Raw genomic sequence first — 24,726 nt, 5'->3', positions numbered from 1 at the left:
TTTTTTTTCATTTGGGGAAGTTTGTTCCTCGCCACTGTTGCCACTGGCTTGCTTGGTTTGGGACGTGTGAAGCTGCGCGTTGATGGATTTGCTCTTCAGTGTTTGGACTTGCAGTGAAAATTAAACCACACTGAACTGAACTAAACTGAACTTCACCCTGAAAGCTGGACTGACACTGTTTCAGTTTACTAGAACTTCTATGTTAAGCTGCTTTGACGCACTATACATTGTAAAAGCGCAACAGAAATAAAGATGAATTGAATTCAATTGAATTAATTTACGTTGAGAATAAAAAAATATGAATTTCGTTGAGGTCTCGAACAAAATGGCCAATTAGCGGTGTTTAAGCACATGCTCGAATGTTAGCAGGAAATGGACATTTAAAAATATTTGTACCAATTGGTACCAAACTATACTTTTTTGACAATACTAAACTGGGGCCTTAATTCCATTCCTTCCACCTTATGTCTTCAGTCATTTTCTCCCTTTTTTTCTATTTCAGCCCTTCATGTTTAGAGCAAGTGTGCATGTCTTCCTGCCCCGACCCCAACAAAGTGAACTTCACCACACACACGGGCTCCGCCTTCTGCCCTGTCAATCTCTCAAAGCCCCTCCTCCCTCCTGTGGACTTCCTGATCTGCAGCCTCTCAGTTTCTCCAGGCTCCTGCTGGGTTGGACAATGAACACTTCATAAGAAACCTGTTTGTAAGGGGTGAAATGGCTGTATCTTTAAAAAGCACTGTTGCATTTGCTTCAGCTTCTGACCTTGATTAAAAAAAAAATTAAAAAGTACATTTTTCATTGTTGAACAGTGAAAACTGTACACATTTGTTTTCTTATTTAAAAAAGTATTAGTGATAAGAGAGAGTACTGGCTTTCTTTATATGGGTCACAGTGAGAGCGGTGAAAATGGCTTATGGTTTAACAATTTAGGCAGTTTTTTCTTAAGCAAATGGCTGTTCTTATAGACGATGAATGTTACATTTTTGCTATATAAAGATGAATGGTACTGTAAATGCAATGTCTGTATTTTAAATCAGTGTTAAATCTGTTAAAATGAATGAAAAATAGGCAAATTTAGCTTTAGTTTACTTAAAGTATACAGCTTTATTTAGTATCTTTATTGAAGAATGTATTGTGGGGGGGATTTCCACAATTATAGGCCATTATTCAAGTTTTTGGATTTGCATTTAGGTTTGGCTAATGAATGTTTACATGGTGTACGTTATTTTTTTATGCTCGTAAAGATGAATCTGTACAATATGTAAGATAGTTGTTTAAGGTAGTACTGTTTGCACGTTTTCGCTAAACATAAGCTATAGAATGTGGATGGTGCCATATTATTTGACTTGCGTTGTTCAATATGCACATTTAATGCACATGATTTTTTGGGTTGTTTTTGAAAGCTTTGGTTGAAATGTTTTGTTCAGATGATGAATGAGTTTCAATCGGGAAGTATTCAGAATATTATATGCTGACTGAAGATGTAATGATTTTTATACTTGTATTGTTATACATCACTTTAAATATGTTTGTCTGCAGTATGTTTTGGCACCCATAAAGGAGAAATGAGCAACATGAGTCATTAATATTTTCATTTCCCTAAATTTTAAATGGGTGATGTTTTGAGGGAGGACAGAGTGTTAAGAAATGGTTATGTTCAGATCATCAGGTGAAGAATGTGAAGTAGGAACATCAATAACGTAGATGCTTAGGAATGGGATATATGCACAGATTGTAGGTGCGTCCCAAATCGCATAATTATACAATATTCGACACCATTTTGTAGTATAAATAGTGTAAGTACTTCGTTCACACTGAAAACTCTAAAAAATAATATGTGCACTTTAATTACCCAGATGATGCACTTATTCAACTGCTAAAATGAAGTGTGGAATGTTGGACACTTCACATTCTCAACGGCTGCTGCTTTCCTCACGTCATGGAAGGGGCGGAGCTTTCGGGCGCACATGTTGGATTACTTTATTTATTTTGTATTGTGAAAGCAAAAATCTCCTACGAGAGTGATTTATAGCCCCTTCCGATGGTGAATGCAGTTATACTCATGACAGGTGTTATTTGGTAGTTTGGTCATTTATTTAGCTAATTTGGCAACTGTCAAACGCCATCAGGGAAACAGTCTGAATTTCCGCTTGGTAAAAAAAAATGTTAGTGTTGCATTTTGGATGACACTACATACATATACTATGCTGTTGAGTGTGTAAGTACATAGTGCATAGTGTGCCATTTGGGATGCAGCTCATTTTTCAGCCAACGGTACACTTTGGTAAAAGCTTAATGTGACTTTTAAATGTTATAAGATTCCCTTTACAGCATTGACATTGTAATGCAAGTACAAAACAATCAGTTAAATAAACTTAAGCATTCATTTAGTTGCTCAAGCATAACGGAGATGATAGACTGTGTAAACTCTAGCGCAGTCAGTGGCAGCAGGCTTCTGCAGAAACTCCATAAAAATATTCTTTCATTTCATTATTTTCAACCGCTTTTCCCAGGCCGGGCCATGGAGGCAGCAGTCTTCGGAGAGAACCCCAGACTTCCCTCTCCCCAGACACTTCCTCCAGCTCCTCTGGGGGGATACCCAGGCCAGCTGAAAAACATAGTCCCTGGAGCGTGTCCTAGGTCTTCCCCGAGACCTCCTTCTGGTGGGACATGCCTGGAAGACCTCCCTAGGTAGGTGTCCAGAGGCATCCGAAACTGAGGCCTGAGCCACCTCGGCTGACTTCTCTCCATGTGGAGGAGCAGCGGCTCTAATCTGAGCTCCTCCCGGGTGACAGAGCTCCTCACCCTATCTATAAGGGTGCGCCCTGTCACCCTGCGAAGGAAACTCATTTCGGCTGCTTGTATCTGAGATCTTGTCCTTGCGGTCATGATCATAGGTGATAGTAGGAACGTAGATTGACCAGTAAATCAAGAGCTTTGCCTTTTGACTCAGCTCCTTCTTTACCACAACAGATCACAGCCTATTCCAGCAATAATCATTATGTTTAAACAATTATACAGAAACTACACAGGTTTTATGTTACACACATGCACACATTGATCGAATGAATTAAAATGACAACATATAGAAAATTATTGCAGAATGTTAACATTTCTTAACATTAGCAAATGTGTTAACCAGAACTAACAATGTAACATTTGTAACACCATTTACTTTTGTTGATGTTATTTATTAAATATAAATCTTATTTTAAATAGTTTTCAGTCAAACTATACAATTATTTGTCAAATAAATTAAACAAAAACAGCAAGAATAGTCAAATATGGTATTCCTGCTCAGATTTTAAACACTTCTCTAGCAAACAGTAGGCCCCTGGGATAAGAATAATTTCAGGCTTGAGTCCATGTTTCTCACTACCTACCCAAACCACTTTCACTTTTTCAGAACAATGATGGTCTTTGGAGAAATTGGCCTCTTTCACAACAAGATAATGCACTTTGCCAGCCTGCACATCTTGTTCAGGAATGGACAAAAGAACATGAAGTTTAAGGCATGGATGGTCAACTCTTGTCATGGAGAGCCACTGAACTCTAAATCAAACCCATGTTTTCACCACGCTTGCTGGAAATGATCAAAAGCTTGATTTTAGATGGAGTTAAACCCTAAAGAATACTGGTCTTTCAGGATAACAGGATAAGATGACACCCTGGTCTCCAAATTCACATTAAAATACCAAACGAGCATCTGTACAGGACGACTTGGATCCATGGAGACTCCTACAGGACAAATCTTGGTGTCACCTTCATGGGCCTTGGCTCATCCATGCCTCCGTGGGTCGGCGCAGATTTGCCAGTACGTTGAGTACTAGGGTTGCCAGGTTTTCACAACAAAACTAGTCCAAATCCAAATCCACACAGTCTGTTTTCTAGAGCCCCTGCATCTCACAAACGTGTGGCTAATCTGTTTTATCATTATAACACAGCGTTTATAATTTGTGAAATATTAATTTAGTAAAGTAACATATATCGATGTAACCCTATAGGCTAAATATAATTGGTGCAAAATGTGAAATCTTTATCCTGCAGATAAAAAAAAAAAACATGCTATGAAAACTAAGTTATGACTGTCCTTTTTCCCCAACTTAAAATAGAAATGAGGGGAAAAATGGAGGGCGGTGCATGATTTTGTCCTTTGGGAACCAATAGTGGAATTCACAGGTTCAACGGCGCATACCGGTTGCAAAAAAGACCAATTGCAATAGCAAACGTTGTGTTGTGCGGTAGGATGCCAAAATCATAAGTCCAAAAAAGAAAAATTTTATTTTACCGTACACGACACTGCAAATGTCTTTGGCTAAGCTGAATGGTGTGAGGATCTAATTAAAAATACTCAATTCTGCAGTTCTCATTTCATATCAGGTAAGTTCACGCTATGCTGAATCATACACATTACTCATTTTTGATTGCAGCAATGATTTCAGCAAAAACAGTTAAATATGGTTAATTAAACTGCGGACACTGAATGCTTAGAATGAAATGTGAAAATGTAAGTTTACACAGGTGCCATTTGCTGTCAGAATGCAGTTGTTTTGCTTGTTGATGATTGCCCAGGCCTTGTGTAGCTCCGTCTTCTTTCCTCGTCTTTGGCTAGGCAGAACCTCGGTTTTTAGCACTACAAAGTTTTAAATCTGGTAATCATAGAACATTATTTCTTGCACATGACCACACAGAACAAAATTGTTGGCATCCAAAGAGTTGCAGGGCTTTAACTTTTCTCTTGTAAAAACACTTGGAGTTTCAATGAGATAGTTGTGTATTTGGGGCTGGATGCTTGACCATTTCGTCTTTTCCAATTTCCATTGGGAGGGTGCTATCGGAAATGGACCTGTCAGACAAACACCGCTCACTTTAAACGCTTGTTTTGCCGAATAACAGTGCTTATCACTGGGTGACAAGCTGTTATAATACGCTGAAAGCATTATGTAAATAATATATATAATATGTAATCAATGTAACTTCTCTCTAATACAACAACAAACTCTGTATTGCATCGGATGCCATTCCCTCGCTGTATGCTAGTGCTCCCATTTTTTTTCTGCAACCTCGATGCATGTGCATCCTGAATGTTTACAAACCGGTAATTCGCCTATTAGATCTTTGAAAGATGGCCGCTGCTAATAAAATGCCGGAAAATTGATGAATGGATGAAGACAGGTCAGAAACGAGACATGCCCCCTGATATCCCCTCCCTAAATAATAATAATAATAAAAATAATAATAATAAAAATAATAATAATAATAATAATAATAATAATAATAATAATAATAATAATAAACTTTATTTTTATGTAATATGCTACTTTTAAAGGTGCCTTTAAATGTATCATCTTAAGGTACTTTTCATTGAATGTGCCACAGTAAAAGACACAAGGATATATGCAAAAAAATAAAATAAATAAAATAAAAAAAGAATAAAAATTACTAAAAACACACAAAATAATAATAATAGATCTAAAATCATATAAAAATCAAATAAAAGCTAAAGGAATTCCATGAGACCAGAAGTGAAGAAAAATTATGGTTTGGTTTTTGATTAAAGATTATGTAATAAACTGTACACATACATTGTTTATAACAAGTACTGCTATATATATATATATATATATATATATATATATATAGATTAGATTTTATGCAGACTTGGCAACCCAGCCGAGTACCACTAGCATTTATTAGGAAAGTGATGAAATAATGTAATGACTCATCGGAGTTTCCACTTATCGTAGTATAAAAAGAAATGTTCGCTTTATTCAAATAAACTGATCATATCACTTCGTATATTGCCTAACATCCGTTATCTCGGTCTCGAGCTTTGAACGTGAGGCAGAGAAACACCCGCCCCCGTGTTCACGCAGAGCCGCGCCGCACAGGCATCCCATCACACTCCACTCAGAGAAAACGGTGATCTGATAGCGCTTCATTCCTGCTGTACAGATACATTTTGGGTGTCAAACATGCTTGCAACCGTGATGAAACAATTGAAAAGCCATCCGGCGGTAAGTATTTCAGATTCATCCTTCACAGATGATGGTCCTGTCAGTTAATGATGATGATTCATTCATTCTCAAATTATGCCTTACAGTCGTTTAAAGGCGTCGACTAGATCATATATATTTATATATTTATAAACAAGCTACAACCTCGTCCACTGATTACGGGATACCCTTAATATCACTCAATATGTTAAATTTAAGAGGTAATTGAATGACTGCAGTGTAACCATGAGAAGGTATCATGTTATTTTACGTCACAGACAGTGATACTTGTCATTCTGGGAAATGCTAAATATACTGGCTTTACTCAAATGTTTTCAGTCTATGTAGGCTACATGTGCTGTGCATTCTCCATATTACAACAGTGTCTGAGCACGTACAGTCTATGCACGTACGCCCGCTATAGGTCACCTATCTGTCACATTTATGGCTGTTGTGTTGTAGTGTTCAGTGCTGTCAAGGACGTTGAGGTTAAAGTATAGCTTTGCATTTTTCCTTTTATTTAGCGTTCTACCTTTTTATCGAGGTTTACAAGACTTAATCAGGAAGTATTTGTATTGAATGTACAATGACATATGCGAAGGAATGTTGTGGACATCTACGCAAATAATAAATAATAAAAACTAATGTTATTCGGACAACCTTTATCTTGTATTTTATTGCACAATTACATCTACAATTAAGGAGTTTGTATATACACAAACAAGGAATGAGTTTTCAGCTTGTAAATAGTGAATATGGACCGGCATATCAACAAAACAGTTATATTAAACAGTTGTATTCATTAAACAGGGGCGGACTTAACCAATAAGCGAGAGAAGCAGCCACTTAGGGCCCCAGGGAATTACGGGGCCCCTACCAATGCCAAGAAGCATATATTAATCATATAGCTCTTTTCTAAATGTTCTATCATATGTTGTAAAATCTGTCTATAGCCATTATTATTTTAACATTATTACATCTTTTCAAAACCAGGGGCCTCCATGAATAGTGGAACGTTCCTTCCATAATGCACATGCAAATATTATAGTCAATACAACCCATCACTGGGAACAAATATTTTCCCAGTGATGGGTTGCAGCTGGAAGGGCATCCGCTGCGTGAAACATATGCTGGATAAGTTGGTGGTTCAATCCGCTGTGGCGACCCCAGATTAATAAAGGGACCAAGCCGAAAAGAAAATGAATGAATAAATAATCACAAATATGGCCAATTAACTGTACGTGTAGTTTGTTTGTGAACTTGTTTTTTTTTTATTTGTGAATTTACTGTATTTAATTTAACATTAAGAAGATAAAGCTTCCGCTAAAAATATATTTTAGCATGCAGTTTATTTACATAAAAAATGAATCTATAGAGAGAGTGTTTTGAGTTCTAATGCTAGGGCTCCATACCTGGAATTGCTTAAGACCCCCAAATCACTTAAGTTCACCCCTGTCATTAAAACAAGATTTTAGTCAGCTAACGTCTTTATAAAAAAGATAATACATTTAAAATCAAATGAGGTCATTTTTATTCAAAACTTGTTTAATATTTTCCATATATTAATTTGTGCTCTATTCTATAGTATTTATTATCAAAATCCATAGCTGCAGGAAAGCATAACCTTTCCAGTTATAACAATATTTCTGAAATGATGTTACTAATCAAAATAAATCTAGAAAAAAACCTTCAGTTTGACTAGAGATGAAGCTGATGTCGTCAAATAAAATGTTTCAGATAGCCGTTGTGAAATGTATTTTTTACTTTAATTAATATATATTTTTATTGTTTCATTATTATTAATAAATTTAATAATGTGGTGTGTTGGAATGAGTTATAATTAAAACCTAATTATTGAATTAATGACTTGAACAAAGGGGGAAAATATTACAGAAGGGTTGTAGGTAGGTAAGTAAGAAAGGTAGTATATATAGGCAGAATATTACAGATATGTCTTTAGTTCTATTGTTGTCCAGTTTCATCATGATTTTATCATTGATTTATAATTGTTTTTCTCTTTAAAGCTAATTCCTCTTTTTATTTTCATCGGTGGTGGAGCGACCATGTCTATGCTATACCTGGGCCGCCTTGCACTAAAAAACCCTGACTGCTCGTGAGTAACCATTACATCTTTCTGATCCATTAAGATTGTTTGGAAAACTGACTGAAATCTGTCAACAGATGGGATCGCAAGAACAACCCAGAGCCATGGAACAAACTGGGGCCTAATGACCAGTACAAGGTGAAAGCAAACTTCTTTTTTGGGTTGCTTATTTTGCTTTAATAGCCTATTATGCCTACAATACCCTTATAAATAGTCCCAAGTGTACTAATTGAAATCTACCCATTTGACCTCCTGCAGCTCTTCTCAGTCAACATGGACTACTCGAAGCTGAAGAAGGACAGGCCTGACTTCTAAGCAGAACCCAGTGAATCAGCTGGCTGAGTAAACTATGTGTGGCTATTTAAAGGAACGCTCCACTTTTTTTCGGAAATAGGCTCGATTTACAACTCCCCTGGAGTGAAACAGTTGAGTTTTATGCTTTTTGGATCCATTCAGATGATCTCCAGCTCCGGTGGGAGCACATTTAGCTCTTTTATTTAAATATTGACTCTTCTGTAGTTAAATTGTGTGCTGACTAAGACTGACGGAAAATGAAAAGTTGCTATTTTTCAAGGATGACATGTCTAGGAACTATACTCTTATTTTGGTGTAATAATCAAGGAACTACGCTGCAGTGCCATGGCTACAGCTGGCACATATTACACAAATTCTAAATGGTGTAGGGATTTGTGCTGCAGACTATTTTGGGTCACTGTGTAATATCACTGGTCTTTAGTCATTTTTGAGCGAGATGCTAATGGTCTAATCCGATTCAATTTATGCTAAGCTAAGCTAAAAAGTGCTTCAGCCACACCGAGAGATCGGCTGAATAGATTAAAAAATGGTAAAACTCAATTGTAGAGGAGTGAAAGAAGTGTAGCGTTCCTTTAACACCACATCAGACACCGCAACTCTTCTGTGAATGTGAATCTCTGGTTTAAAATGCTTAAGAAACCGAAGCTATATAATATATAATTAGCTATATAATCTTAATGTCTATCTTTAATCGGAAATAATATTTTGTACAGATATGGACAGCTCTATCAATATCAATTATATACCGGTTATCCAAATAAACAAGAAATACAGCAATAATAGAAGTGTTTGGCGGGTTTTCTTTATTATTGTGCATATCTAATAATCTATTTTACTCAAAAATGAACATTTTTCTCACCGATTCTAAACTTTTATGATTAATCTTTTCAGTTGAACACAAAACAAGATATTCAGAAGAATGTTATAAAAAAACTAATACAGCCTTAGCAAGAACAAGAATACTATGGAAGTCAATGGAAGTTTAACTAATATTCTTCATATATCTTGTATATGTTCAACAGCAGAAAGAAACTCAAACAGCTTTGGAAGAAGTGAAGAGTGATTAAATGATGGCAGGATTTCAAGTTTCGGGTAAACTTGAAGGGATACTCAAAAATTTTGAATGGCTTCAATAGGTGGCGCCATTTACAAAAAAAATTACACCTGTTAGCATTCAAAATTGCTGATTAACTTTAAGGATCTTTCAGAAAAAAATACTGGTGATCAGTTAACTCAGACTTTATGAAACTCTTAAAATATCCTAAATTCGATTTTAACCAATGGTGATAGAAAAACTTAAATTGTATATATAAAACTTAAACCAATTGTATAAAAATTGTATATAAAAAACTTAAAACTTAATTTCAAGAGTTCTTACATTTGGATTTTGTGATATAGCAAAATGTTAACATTTTACACATTTAAACACCAAGGTGCAGTAGGTACATTAGTTTCTCAGCAGATCAGTAAATAACAAATTTATCTTTTTAATGCTGATAAGTTATGACAGTTTTTACTTTATTTTTTTTAATATTTTGCATCTCTTGTTTGAATGAGCATCTGGAAATGTAACCCCCCCCAAAAAAATAAAATAAAAATGGTGTAGAAAAGGCAAAGGGACCATGAGTAAATGTACTCTAACAACAACAAAGATTATTTTAATAATCAATACGAAACTTAACAGGGAGGCAGTATAAGGTGGATAAAATTGGGGTGATATGATCATATTTTCTAGACCTGGTATGAACTCTGGCAGCTGCATTTTTTTATACTAGCTGAAGTTTGTTAATAGAGAAGCAAATGTGAGCAAAAATTACCTTTTTTGTCATCACTTTAGATATTACGACAGAGAAGCAATCAAATACTAGCTCTAAAGTGATGATTGTAAATTGGCAACGGTTTCTGCTGTTCTGACGTCAGCTGCAGATGTGAATGAGTGGCGGAAGGTAGTCCCTCGTACAAAAGTATTTTTGAGACTCTCCATGTTTGATTTTCTTTTTTACATACATGATTATGCTTTCGAACTGTTGAATAAATGCAATACCACACGAGTAGCAGTACTGTATATCGGCACTGGTGGGACACTGAGGCATTCAGTCTGCGGCCTTGAGCCAATGCACGCCTCCCACTAGTGCCGATATACAACCATATTGCACTGCTACTCGTGTGATATTGCTCATATATATATATATATATATATATATATATATATATATATATATATATATATATATATATATATATATATATATACATATAAACAAACATGCATTATGTAAACTAGAGATGGTTTTTCTTAAATTTGGTTAACAAAAAGATTTCATTCATTCAGTAATTTTCTTGTCGGCTTAGTCCCAACAAAAACATTTTTTCTTTTTACATTTTTTAGATTTTAAAAAATCCCAAAGGAAACTCTTGAAGGACGCATTAGTAAATAATTACATTAATCCCTGCAGTATTCCATTTGTGCAAAGTGAGGCTGTGTGTGTACATGCTGACTGAAAATAATCCTTGTAAAATAATTATTCTGTGTAATTCTCCTGTGAAGTGAAATAATCCTCCACATCAAAAACACTTCTGATGATGAAATATAGGCAATAATCATGTCAGAGAGAAAGCCTGGTGTTCTGGAATGCCTCAGATCTAAGAGTCATGCATGAGAGAATGACCTCAGATGTCTCCTTATCTATGTAGGGCAACTTCACAACACTACACAATCATACTTGTACATCAGGGGTGACCAATCCTCTACTGGAGGACCAAAATCCTAAGTAGTCTAGATCCAACAATGTTCCAGCAAGTCAAAAGAGCAGCGTATATATGCAGCACATATAAAAGGATTGAACACATGATACTTTTTCTATGAAAATATATTTCTAAACTTGAGTTGACTTGAAATTTTCACCAGATGTCAATAACAACCTAAATAATCCATACATACAAAGTAAAAGGTAAATGTTATGTGTAATAAAATAAAATGACACAGAAAAACGAAGTATTGAACACATGAAGAAAGAGAGGTGCAAAAAGGCATGGAAAGCCCAGACAGCAGCTGAAAGGTCAGTAGTTATTCAGCAAACGTTTTCAATTTGAAGATGAAGATGATTTTTTAAAACTTCCTCAGAAGTGAACACGCTGTTGTTTTGTTGTTCAAAATGAATACAAACCTGTCAAAAACATGCCGTCTTTCTAGCTATTTCATACAAAAAAAGGTACAAGTGACTTTTTCATTTTAAATAGGGAAATGCTCTTTGTGGTTTAAAGGATAAAAAAATGTGTTCACTCAGACATATAACTACATTTTTAAGTTGTCCTACATGGTACATTGTTATGATAACAATACATACAGTTTTCGTACTGTAAGTGTATGTATTATTTGTCACACCCTCGGCACGTTCCTGCAGTCCAGTCCACCGCCCTCCCTCACCGTCCACCACACACCACACCCGTGAACCATCACCTGATTACTGATTACCTACACCTGCAATCACCAGCCACCATACTTACCTCACTCAGTCAGCGGCTGAAATCAAAAACATATGGTCCCCCTCGGATTCTCCTTTGTGCTCCTCCGTGGATGTTCCTTCTTCTCCTTCGCCTGTGAATGAAGTGGTATCTATTTAAGTGAAGTGACTATTCTTATATTGGTGCTTAACCACAGCACTGAACTCATCTACTGAACTGTGTCTGTTTGTGATCGCTCGCCCTCCTCTACCCCATTCACATGCTTTTACCCTGTTTATCTGCCTTGTGCAGCCGTGATTATTATTATTGAAAAAGCATCACCTAAATTACAGCATTTATTTCTGAGAGAGTATATATAATGTGTGTATACACAATATATATATATATATATATATATATATATATATATATATATATATATATATATATATATATATATATATATATATCCCAGTGGTTTTTAATGGTAAGTGGTTCTAAACAATTTGTTTGGTCTAAATTTAAACAAACAAATTAAATTGAACATTACCAAATGTAATTTGTTTGTTTAAATTCAGCTTATATAAATTGTGTGCAATTTTCAGTGGAGCTGGAACGTAAATGGCATGCAACGACTCTTTCTTCCAGGAGGGGGCGACATTTAATAAGATATAGTTATCTATATCTATATCTATCTAAACAAATTTTTGTAACCCCTATTTGAACACAAGTGATATTGCAATGTTTATTAAATTATGAAATAAACATTAAGCAACAAATAAAAGTCATATTTGTATTTTTTTTGTAATTCAGATGGCTTTAAAAGTCTTAGTAAAATATAATATAAAAAATATAACACCAATGTTAACGGCTAATGTTTAAATTGTATTTTGCTTCCGACCCCTTAGGTGTATTATTACACCCGTCTTTAACACGGAGAGATTGCTTGAAAGAGTGTGGCGGTGTAAATTACTCTATTAAGTTTCTCTTCATTGTGAAAACCATAAAGAGGACATAAAAGAGCTTCACAAACATTCTTCTTTTGAGTGTTCAGATCTTTCTAGAAGCTGCTAACATGACAGAAATGGGTCTTGAAGGAATGCTCCACTTTTTTTTTTCTCTATCTCTGTAAATGGACTCGTTTTACAAATCAAATAGAGTTAAACTGTTTACTATAGTTGAATCCAGCAGCCAAACTCCCGGTTTGGTGGGAGCATTTTTAGATTAGCTTATTTTAGCATACATCATTGAATCAAATTACAGTAAACCAGTAGCATCTCGAATTATTTTTGATGATTTTCCTGTTATTTAAAATTTCCTATTAATATTAAAACTTTTTAAATTCTTTTTTTGAGCAAGATGCCAATGGTCTCGATTCAATGGTTTATGCTAAGCTAAGCTAAAAATGCTCCCGCCAAACCTGGAGATTGGCTGAATTTATTCAAAATGTTAAAATCAACCCAGGCTCATTCTGAAAACGTACCTCTATATACATTTCTGGAGATCGCGAAATACGTCCCAGGAGGTAGGTTTTTTTGCAGTTTTTGTTTTCGTGAATCCACCAGAGGCCACTGTGTATGCTTTTTGAGAACTGACATTTCTCTCGTGAGAGCCATTCATGCCTGCTGTTCTTGCGTAAATCCACCAGAGGCCACTGTTGACTGACTGACTGACCAACTATCCAATCGACTGACCCACCCTCCTCCTTCCCTAAACCCAACCAATTTTATTGATTGACCCAACCACCCATTTCCCTAAACCCAACCAACAATTTTCAAAAGCAATCCAGAACTATTTTATTTTTTTGGCTTCTGTTTTTGTCTTACCTGCTTTCTGGAACAGTTCTTCACCGGACTCAAGGCCGCAGACATACATTTTTAAGATTTATTTAATTATTTTTTATTAAAATGTTAAAACAAAAATACATTTTCAAACTCAAATTACAGCATCAAAATGAACATAATTTACAGCATTTATGTCTACACAAATTTTTTTCACTAGGAAAATACAGACATTTACAAGTTTACATAAAAAAAGTTTATTTTAAAAACCTGCCATATGTTTAGTACAATATCTTCTTTGTTTTTGCTCTTACTCTTCCCATACAGCACTTTTATTCAACATCACAGGTGACATTTCTTATTAACACCCAACATCAGTATTTTAATCCACTCAAAATCATCTTTAGCATTCCCCATAAGCTTTAGAATCATGTCTTTGCATCTCTTATTAAAATCTTTCAATTTTTTTCAATGTAAAAACACGTGTAAAAATGTTTCCTCCTCGTCCTTACATACTTGACAAATAGCGCTTTGCTCCATCCAAATCTTGCTTAAGATTGCATCTGTAAATATTGCTTCATGTTTAATAAAATATTCCAGATTTTCTATCTTTGTCTGTATAATTCCTCCTTTCATATTATCCCATATACTGTCCTCTTGTAAACCATCAGATTTATTTAATCAATATCCATTCACAGTCAGATTTTAAAAAACATCATCTCTAAAAATACAATAAAACATTTTAACAGAATATTCTTTAAAAACAAGCATATTTACCGCCCACTTCATATAAATCTCATTTCCTTATTTTTCGTCTTCCTTATTTTCAATTCTTTTAATCCAGTCTTGTGGTATAGCTTTCTTTATTACATCATATTTGTTTTCTATTTCTTTTCTACTAAAATCTTCCCTTGCTTCATCTGAAACATCAAAAATATATTGCACTGGTAAAAAAATTAAAATTTTTTACAACAAATTTGAACAACACATTCCTAATTTTCACAATTCCACCCTTCCACCATTTTTTATATAATATTTCATTTCTGTCTTTCAGTGCTGTTATTTAGGAATAAAGGTTGATTTAAAATGTTCTCTCTTCCATGTGGATTAAAAACAATGTTTTTTTGTTTTTTTTAATTCATCAAAATCAGGCACTTTCAACTGTCATCCAATTTTTTGTTCTCATCCACAGTAATTTATCTCCCCTAGATTAAAATTAGTGCATTTATTTAATGGTCAACAAGCCATCCATACAAACGTAAGCTGTCAGCGGGTAAGCGCGAAAAGAAACGGCATCATATAGCCCCGTAGCGTTCATTTTAAAAATGAAATGCAGCCATACGTACTTCTGGCTACATAATTCGCTGTCTCCAGAAACGTATATAGGGCTACATTTTCAGAATGAACCAATGTTGGATAAAACTTTTTAAAGTGCTTTAAAATTAGCCCATTTCCAAATAAAGTGGATTTAAGTGTACCTTTAATCTCGAAAAACAGACATGACACTCTCATAGGAGATCTATTACCCAAGAGTCTCTGTAGAATAGATTTATAAGTGGGAACTTTCTCTGTGAGGTTTCAAAGTGTTTCCACTCAGGAAACGGTCATGCAGACAGTCAGCGATTACGGAAGATGAACAGATAGAAACAAAAAATAATAGAAGTAATTTACTAAAGCCATATTGCTGTCAGAAACACATTGTTTTTGGGAGGCTCCTACAGGTTTTACAGTCCACTACATGTTGACCTATAGGTGATGTTTTCCCGCATTCGACTGTTGGTATAAAGAACCAGCTTTCATCAGGACGAAGTTTCTAGGATTTCACCCCAACTCCATTCTGCTCCTGTTGGGAGCTTCTCAATGAGGTGTTGATAAAACGTGAAACCAATATTGGCCAGGAAAACTAGTCCACAAGCTGGGATTATGTCCTGAACTCCACAGTGAAAGAAAAACACACTGCGGATAAGTTTATGTGGAGGGTTCATGCTGATGGTGTAATCTTTCAACAAAAATATTTTGTTGCACATGTCGACATTCAAGTTTCTTTAAGCATGAGGTAATGCGTTGAAAAAATATTTTCCAAAAGGATAGCCCCAAAAAATTTGAATTAACTGGTTTTCATGACCTCTACTGCACTCTTTAAGACACAAACCAGGGGTTAGGGTAAACATTTAAAGTACTAGATATCACCATTCTTCAATGGGGATTAATTACAATGAAGATTAATGTTTTGTATTACTAACATGATCTCACAAGAATTCGTAAGTTTTTGATCTAGTGGCTAATTCGTATGAATTCATACGATCTTATTCATACAGTTTAGTACGATTTGTTTATCCCCAATGACGGTTAGGTTTAGCGGTGGTGTTGGGTGCCACGCCTTCTTTTCAAAATCGTACATTTTCATATGACACAATTCTCTAGTTTTTTGGGGACAACTTAAACGTTTCATGTTCAATATACTTAAATATGTAAAATTTATATATATATATATATATATATATATATATATATATATATATATATATATATATATATATATATATATATATATACAGTATAGCTTCATTCATTTATTCATTCTTTTTTTTTTCCAGCTTAGTCCCTTTATTAATCCGGGGTCACCACAGCAGAATAAACTGCCAACTCATCCAGCATTTGTTTTACACAGCGGATGCCCTTCCAGCCGCAACCCATCACTGGGAAACCCATACACACATTCACTACAGACAATTTAGCCTATCCAATTCACCTGTACTGCATGTCTTTGGACTGTGGGAGGAAACCCACGCGAACGCAGGGAGAACATGCAAACTCCACACAGAAACGCCAACTGAGCCAAGGCTCGAACCAGTGACCTTCTTGCTGTGAGGCAACAGCACTACCTACTGCGCCTCTATGTATGTATGTATGTATGTATGTATGTATGTATGTATGTATGTATGTATGTATGTATGTATGTATGTATGTATGTATGTATGTATGTATGTATGTATGTATGTATATATATATATATATATATATATATATATATATATATATATATATATAAAATAATAATTATAAAATACGAATCTGTGTAACCCATATTTGAACACCAGTGATATTGCAATGTTTATTAAATTATGAAATTAATATTAAGTAACAAATAAAAATCATATTTCTAATTTTTTTATGCAGTGGGTAGCATGTTCGCCTCACAGCAAGAAGGTCGCTGGTTCAAGCCTTGGCTGGGTCAGTTGCCGTTTTTGTGTGGAGTTTGCATGTTCTCCACGTGTTTGTGTGGGTTTCCTCTGGGTGCTCTGGTTTCCCCAACAAGTCCAAAGACATGTGGTATAGGTGAATTGGGTAGGCTAAATTGTATATATATATATATATATATATATATATATATATATATATATATATATATATATATATATATATATATATATATATATATATACATATACATATACATATATATAGTTGTAGTTCATTAAAAAATATCGGAAGTAATTTCCAGCGGGGAAAACACAGCAGGCAATCACTACACCGGAGGCTGCTGTGTAAACCATGATTTGATGTGATATGACTAAAAATTTGTCGAATAAACGAATATTTTTTCAATTCAACTGAGGACCCGGAAACAGTATTTCATACAACACAACTTAACAAGTGGATGGTGATAATAATATAATATATATATTTGATTCATAGCTTAGCATTTTTAAACCTTGTAAGTAAGGTAAGGATTCACATGAGTGATAAAGTTGTTAGAGAGAGAGTTCACCCAAAAATGAAAATTCTGTCATTCACCCTTAACTTGTGTCCACCATAAGTTTATTTCATCTATTAAAAACTAAATAAAATGTCTGAAGAAAGCTAGAAATCTGCAACCATTGACTTCCATAGTATTTGCTTTTCCTAGTCAAAGGTTTTCAGCTTTCTTCAAAATATCTTCTTCTGTGTTCAGGAGAAAAGGAAAGCTAAAGGTTTGGAACCACTTGAAGATGAGTAAATAGTGAGTAAATGTTAGTATTTGGGAGAACCATCCCTTTGAGAAATGCTGATTGGTGGAGCCGGTTTGTACGTCCTACATAATCTTGGTGTCAGGACATCAACCACCTGATAAAATCCAGGTGTACTGTGAAAAAGGGGGTAAAAACGACTGAAATATGGATAAATTTTTTGCATAAACAGAGCTAGTTCCAGAAGTGTTTTCACACAGGGAATTTGTAGACGGCTTTGTTAAAGAGTCACAAAGCACCAAAACACATTTGAGATGTTGACAAACATATATATTGCCCACGTTGCTAAAAACACATACTTAGAACACATACTGTACATTTTTAACTAAAAAGTGAAAATAGGTTGTTTTTGAAAAGAATGTTTGAAGCTGTGTCACAGTGATCATTGTGTAAATTTGTGTAAAAAGATGTCTTTGCCAGCCGGTACAAAGTGATGTTGATCAGTTTTCAAAATATCTGTGTATTAAATCCTGAGAAAGACTTAGTTCGAACCAAACAGCACGCTTTATTTTGAATGAGATGCAACTTCATTAATATTCATGATATAACTTCAAATATTCTTTTTAGGGATGTCTAGATCCGATCACATGATCGGAAATTACAAGGTTTCAGACTTGATTGGAATCAGACGTTACCTCCCGATCAGGACTCGAATACAGTTTATATATATATATATATATATATATATATATATATATATATATATATATATATATATATATATATATATATATATATTTATATATATATATATTCATTATTTATAACACATCAATAGTTATGCGGTGGCACAGAGTTAGACCTCTTTCTTGACTTTACACAGAAAGAGGAACACATGTGGCATGAAACAACTTTGTTGCAGAGACACTACTGGTTAAATGCAGACAAAGTAGAACACACGAGCTTGAAGAGGAAAGCGTGAGTTTGTCTGCGGTCTGGAGGTATTATAAAGTTAATGATGACAACATCGCCATAGCAAACTGTGAGATATTTTAACTTTGATTGCCTGTGGGGTAGTTTAAGATAAGGTGCTATTTGTTTTTATATTAGATTTTTTTAAATCCAAAAAAGTCCAAAAGTGAAGAATTGATGTTATTTATTACTTGACTATTCAAGCTACCTCACAGAAATAACAGAGTTGTTGAATGTTAAAATAAGGTGAATAAAAAAAAAAAGAAACATCCTGGATCTGTTTCTATGCTCTTTATTCTTTTTGTGTATTATAGAAGTATCAGTGCGGGTTTCGGTATCGGAAGATATTCAAAATCTCAGACTCGAGGGCAAAAAAACCTTATTGGGACATCCCTACTCTTTCTACGTGTTACAGTGTTCAGTTAGACGCCACATTGTGTTGCCAACCATAATTAAAACAAGTGGAAGAAGATGAATTGTTTGGAGACATGGGTTGTCAATGTTGTGTTTTTATATGTGCTTTCTTCACAATGAGAGCACAGCTCGTGTGTGGACCTAAGCAATTGGATTAAAGTGGTCTGCTAACATGCGACAAAAATATGTTTGTAAAAAAACATTTTTTACCCAAGAGTTTTTTTGCCACTCGTCTTCTTTAAAAAAAAAAAAAAAATGGCGCTTTCAGTTTGTGTTGATTGTCCTGTCTCTATATTCAATATTCATTGTTTATGTTTCTCCAGATGGCAAAGTTGGTTAGTATCATCATTCTAAGCCATTAACTGAACCAACCAGAGCTGAATCACAAGGTACACTATGTGATGGATAAATGAAATAGGAAAAAACTAGTCTCACAATCTAATTACACACTCCAACTAAAATTAATTTTGACATCAAGGTGGTCAACTGACATTAAATTGATTTGTAATTTTAACATTTAACATCAAGGTGGTTGCTACGTGATTTATGTGTTATTATTAAAAATCCTCATGAAAAATGAATGAAATTTACTGACAGAATCAAACCACTTCTATTTATTTTCCAAATTCTGTTTGAATTTTTTTCTTGATCTATAGTTAAAGGTTGGTACACAGGACATTTTGGATGTTGGATGTTAGGATGAACCCAAATTCGTACAGATATGACTGAAATTTTGTTCTAAAATCACATTTGTTTGTATGGCAGATAAAAGCAGCCATTTCAAAACTTTTTAAAATAGACTTCATTAGAGGAATAATCTGGGTTTGTGTTCAATCGACAACATCTTCAGTGTTTTAACAGTGTTAAAAATCTGAATGACATGCTTTGTGCTATTTGAGGAGTCTATTGTTCTTTTGTGTTTGTCAGTTGGAGCCAATAACAGAAAAGGCGACAATGCAGCTTCTGGCCTGGAAATTATGCAACAAATTACCTTTAAATAATACAGTTTATCTCATTCAAGTCTGCAGACAGACGGATGTCACAATGTTCTGTTTAAAATAGTCCAGCTGGCTTCGAAACGGATCAGCACGAGAGATGCATAAATCACATTCTCTGTCATTTTACTGTTTCATGTCTGTAGGTTTGTAAGATAAATGCCTGTTTGGAGATGGTGTGAATCTGTGATTAATTGTTTTGGGCGCATAACCTTCTCTAACACCTTGGTTCATATAGAGTATTCATTTTTTTAAAGTGACAGAACTGCTGTAAGTCATACATCATTCGTCATACATCAGCTCATTTTACCATCAAATATACATAGTTGGCATAGCTAGCTTTAACATGTCATAAGATGATACCTTTACAAATAGCTAATGAATAATTAAAGCAGACATTGGGCAGTTGAAATGCATGGCTTTGACATTTTGTGGTAATTAATGCATCAATTTACACAGTTATGCTATATGTTAATAGGTAATTAATACGTTACAAAACTTGCAAATATTACCAGTTTACAGATTTCTTTTTGTCTAGAATGTTCATTTAATGAGGTAATCATTAATAAATATCATTAATAAATAGTTTGATCACAGGTTTTGATAAGTTAATTTATTTACTTACATAAACTAAAAAGCAACAATACTTACAGCTTTTATTAATTACTCTCACCGGCCACTTTATTAGGTACACCTTACAAGTATTGGGTTGTATCTCCTTTTGCCTTCAGACCTGCCTTAATCCTTTGTGGCATAGATTCAGCAAGGTCCTAGAAATATTTCTTAGAGATTTTGGTCCATATTGACATAATAGCATCACACAGTTGCTGCAGATTTGTCGGCTGCACATCCATGATGCGAATCTCCTGTTCCACCACATCTCAAAGGTGCTCTATTAGGTTAAGTTCTGGTGACTGTGGAGGTCATTTGAGTACAGTGAACTCATTGTCATGTTCAAGAAACCAGTCTGAGATGATTTGCGCTTTATGACATGACGCGTTACCCTGCTGGAAGTAGCCATCAGAAGATGGGTACACTGTGGTCATAAAGGGATGGATGTGGTCAGCAACAACACTCAGGTAGGCTGTGGCGATGGCTCGGCTGGGTCAATTGGTACTAATAGGCCCAAAGTGTGCCAAGAAAGTATCCCCCACATCATTACACCACCACCAGCCTGAACCATTGATACAAGGCAGGATAGATCCATGCTTTCATGTTGTTGATGCCAAATTCTGACCCTACCATCCGAATGTCATAGCAGAAATCGAGACTCATTACCAGGCAACGTTTTCCCAATCTTCTATTGCCCAATTTTGGTGAGCCTGTGTGAATTGTAGCCTCAGATTCCTGTTTTTAGCTGACAGGAGTGGCACCCGGTCTGGTCTTCTGCTGTTGTAGCCCATTCACCTCAAGGTTGGGCTTGTTGTGCAAACCCTACAGATGGTTGTGCGTGAAAATCCCAGTAGATCAGCAGTTTCTGAAATACTCAGACCAGCCCGTCTGGCACCAACAACCATGCCATGTTCAAAGTCACTTAAAGCACCTTTCTTCCCCATTCTGATGCTCGGTTTGAACTGCAGCAGATCGTCTTGACCATGTCTACATGCCTAAATGCATTGAGTTGCTGCCATGTGATTGGCTGATTAGAAATTTGTGTTAATGAGCAGTTGGACAATAAAGTGTACCTAATAAAGTGGCCGGCAAGCGTATATTTCAAAATTTAGCAATGCATTATTAAAATTAAAATTCATTCTTGTTAGAATTTGTTAATGTACTGTGAGTTAACCCGAACTAACAATGAACAACTTTATTTTATTAACTAATGTTAACAAAGACAAATAAAAACTAATAAATGTATTGTTCATAACCACTCAAAAATGACTTTTGTTGCTTGTTTAAAATACTTTTTAAAAATGAGTTAAAACAACACAATTCTTAGTTTTTTTGGGGTATAACCTAATCATTTTTATAAACCGAAGAGTATTGAGCAAAAAACAATTAAGCTAATTTAACCAATTTGGATTAGGACAACATGAAGGAATTGTGTGGAACCCAGCATTTTTAGTAAGTACCTTAAGCAACATTAACTAATACAACCTTATTGTAAAGTGTTACCAATGATTTAGTTGTTTATGAGTTATACAGTAACACATGATTATCTGTGCATCAGTTATGCAATATTTAATGCATATTAGTCCCACTATATTATAAAGTGTTACCAAATTTTCTGTTATGGTTTCATCCAAGCACAGCTTCCTTTTTCCATCATATGAATGTTAAACAATGTGTTCAAATGAAATGAAGTGAAAAGAAATGCTTAATTTGATTAAAAATAAATGCGAACGAAAGTAAAATGACTCTCAGCAATAGCAGGTGTTCAACTAAAATAGATTCCAAACAGACTTTTTTTAATCTTCACAGAATTAGGTCTATATTCCGCATTCTGTACTAAATCTAAAAAAGTAAACAGATGTTTTGGTAACTGTTAAATATATTAAAATCAAATATAGTGGCATTTTGCAAGAAAAAAGTCAAGCCTTTTTAAAAACATTTTTTCTGTTTCATATAAAGCTCCTTTCCCAGTACTGTTGCAGCTGGAAGGGCATAAGCTGTGTAAAACATATGCTAGATAAGTTGGTGGTTCATTCTGCTGTGGCGACCCCTGATGAATAAAAGGACTAAGCCAAAGGAAAATGAATGAATGAACAAAGCTCCATGAATGCTTTTGTGTGCAATAAAAATATGACTTTGTTCACCTTCATTAGAGTTACATTAGAGTCAGCAGCAATATGCAAACACACAAGTGCCGTATTTCTTGTGTAGCAAACGTGCAACCTGTACTGATATGGAAGACTGTCAAACAAAGCTGTTGTTACAGTTTTTTTGGTCACAAAGGTGTTCTTGGAGTTTCTTATGATTACAGTTGAACCACCAAAGTAGAATGTTTGACAATGTTTTCAGATGTTTTTCTGCACATTGAACATCTCAACTCTTGCTGTCTATGAAGGATCAGAGAGCTCCTGGATTTCATCTAAAATATCTTAATTTGTTTATTTATAATTTTTCTAAAAAAATGTATTTGTGTATTTGTACACACACACACACACACACACACACACACACACACACACACACACACACACACACACACACACACACTGTTTACTGACGCTGTGCTACTGTGGTGATTCCTGCGGTTATTCATTCATTAATTTTCCTTCGGCTTAATCCCTTATTTATATGGGGTTGCCACAGTGGAATGAACCACCAACTTATTTAGCATATGTTTTACATAAAGCTTTTACTGTCTTTACTTTATTGGAAACATATCTGTTTTAAAAATGTTTTAAACTTGTACAATTCATTCTTGAGGTGCAGCAGATCTTTCAATCTGAGTTTCTTTGCAAATCCTGTTGTGTGAACATGTTTAAATGCGTTACACCTATAAAGGTAAACGGTTACTGATACAGTAAGTGTAGGTTAAAGATGTACATACTCCACCATCATTGTGTTTTTTTTTAAAAAAAGGTTTTTGTTTAAAGGACTCGTGAAATTAAAATAAAGTTTATATATGTTAGCACGAGTGTGTTAGTTTCGAGGATATCTATAAGCTAGCGTGCTGCAAAACAGAAACTAAATTCACATTTCGAAGACATAAACCTGATATAAGCATCCAAAGCTTGCAGTTTGTCACATCCCCCTAAATGGATCAACAATTTTCTTTTCACATCACCTCATACTTCAGTTTCTCATCAAATCTTGACCAATCAAACACTCACTAGTATCTGACATGCCCCGCCCCCTTTAAGACGCTTTTTATTTGCTTTTCATTTGATGCGCTTGATCTCAACCACTCTCACTGGCAGACTGGCAGAGTGGTGAAAGAAAATGTTATTGACTGCTTATTTTTTAAATGGGAGGAGCTACTCTATGTCCTGCCCTGTCTTTATATTTAATTTAAGATTACATTTCAAAGCACTTCACGAGACCTTTAAGTGGTCATTCACTGTTCTACAAGTATGGTGTAATCTTCGCTAAGCTTCAGTAGGATTTTGAGTGACATTATTTTTGAAAAAAATACACTGTTAATAAATTGTTCTCCAATTTTGATCTCCACCTTATACTATCAAAACAAATAATGAAGAAATCTCAAGATTAAACTATATTAGAACAAGTAAAAGACAAAATATTTTTGGAGAACTGCGCCTTTAAGTGTTCAAATGAATTTTGGGGTCACTGTACATGTATCTTCTTTTAAAAAAATTGCTATGGGAAATTTTAGTCATATGGATTCACTCTGCCCCTTGCTGTTTTCTTCTCTGTACAGTCGGAGAGAGTGTAAAATATTCAAAGGAAAACACTGGACATGAAGAGGTCACATTATGAACTAGGAGACATGACGAGAATAATGGATAGTACACACACACTTACTGTCTGACCCCTGATTTGTTCTGCCTTTCTGAAGAAATATTATAATAAATCACAAACACTGCTGTGTGAACATTGTTAAACTTACTGTCTGAACCACTTACATGAAAACAGGCAAATATTTAGAGTAATTAAATAAAGAGTTATCAATTAAGAGTTTTGAAAAGCCTGTCAGATTCTCAAGTGACTGTATATTCTGACAAACATATATTTATTTAAAGGGCATCTTTTTTACAAGATGTAAGATAAGCCTTTGGTGTCTCCAGAATGTGTCTGTAAAGTTTCAGCTCAAAATACCCTTCAGATTATTTATTATAGCCTCCA

At 34.8% G+C, this 24,726-nt stretch overlaps 2 protein-coding genes across 2 annotated transcripts in view; both read left to right on the top strand.

The window, feature by feature from the left end:
* Positions 1 to 1,567, top strand: part of fam117ab (family with sequence similarity 117 member Ab) — a 30,901-nt gene extending 29,334 nt beyond the window's left edge. Inside the window, exon 8 of the mRNA XM_056469548.1 lies at positions 503 to 1,567. Coding sequence (XP_056325523.1) covers positions 503 to 683 — 181 coding nt within the window. The 3' untranslated portion in view covers positions 684 to 1,567. The remainder of the gene's footprint in view (positions 1 to 502) is intronic.
* A 4,231-nt stretch (positions 1,568 to 5,798) lies between these two features.
* On the top strand, positions 5,799 to 9,203 carry ndufa4b (NDUFA4 mitochondrial complex associated b). Its single transcript, XM_056470194.1, has 4 exons — positions 5,799 to 6,020; positions 8,024 to 8,112; positions 8,181 to 8,241; positions 8,362 to 9,203. The coding sequence occupies exons 1-4, from the start codon at positions 5,979 to 5,981 to the stop codon at positions 8,416 to 8,418; spliced, it is 249 nt and encodes an 82-aa protein (XP_056326169.1). The 5' UTR covers positions 5,799 to 5,978; the 3' UTR covers positions 8,419 to 9,203.
* Positions 9,204 to 24,726: the final 15,523 nt, after the last annotated feature.

This window comes from Danio aesculapii, chromosome 12, assembly GCF_903798145.1.
Source record: "Danio aesculapii chromosome 12, fDanAes4.1, whole genome shotgun sequence".
NCBI lineage: Eukaryota > Metazoa > Chordata > Actinopteri > Cypriniformes > Danionidae > Danio > Danio aesculapii.
The sequence above is the reverse complement of the archived record's forward strand: the minus strand, read 5'-3'. Positions and strand labels throughout refer to the sequence as shown.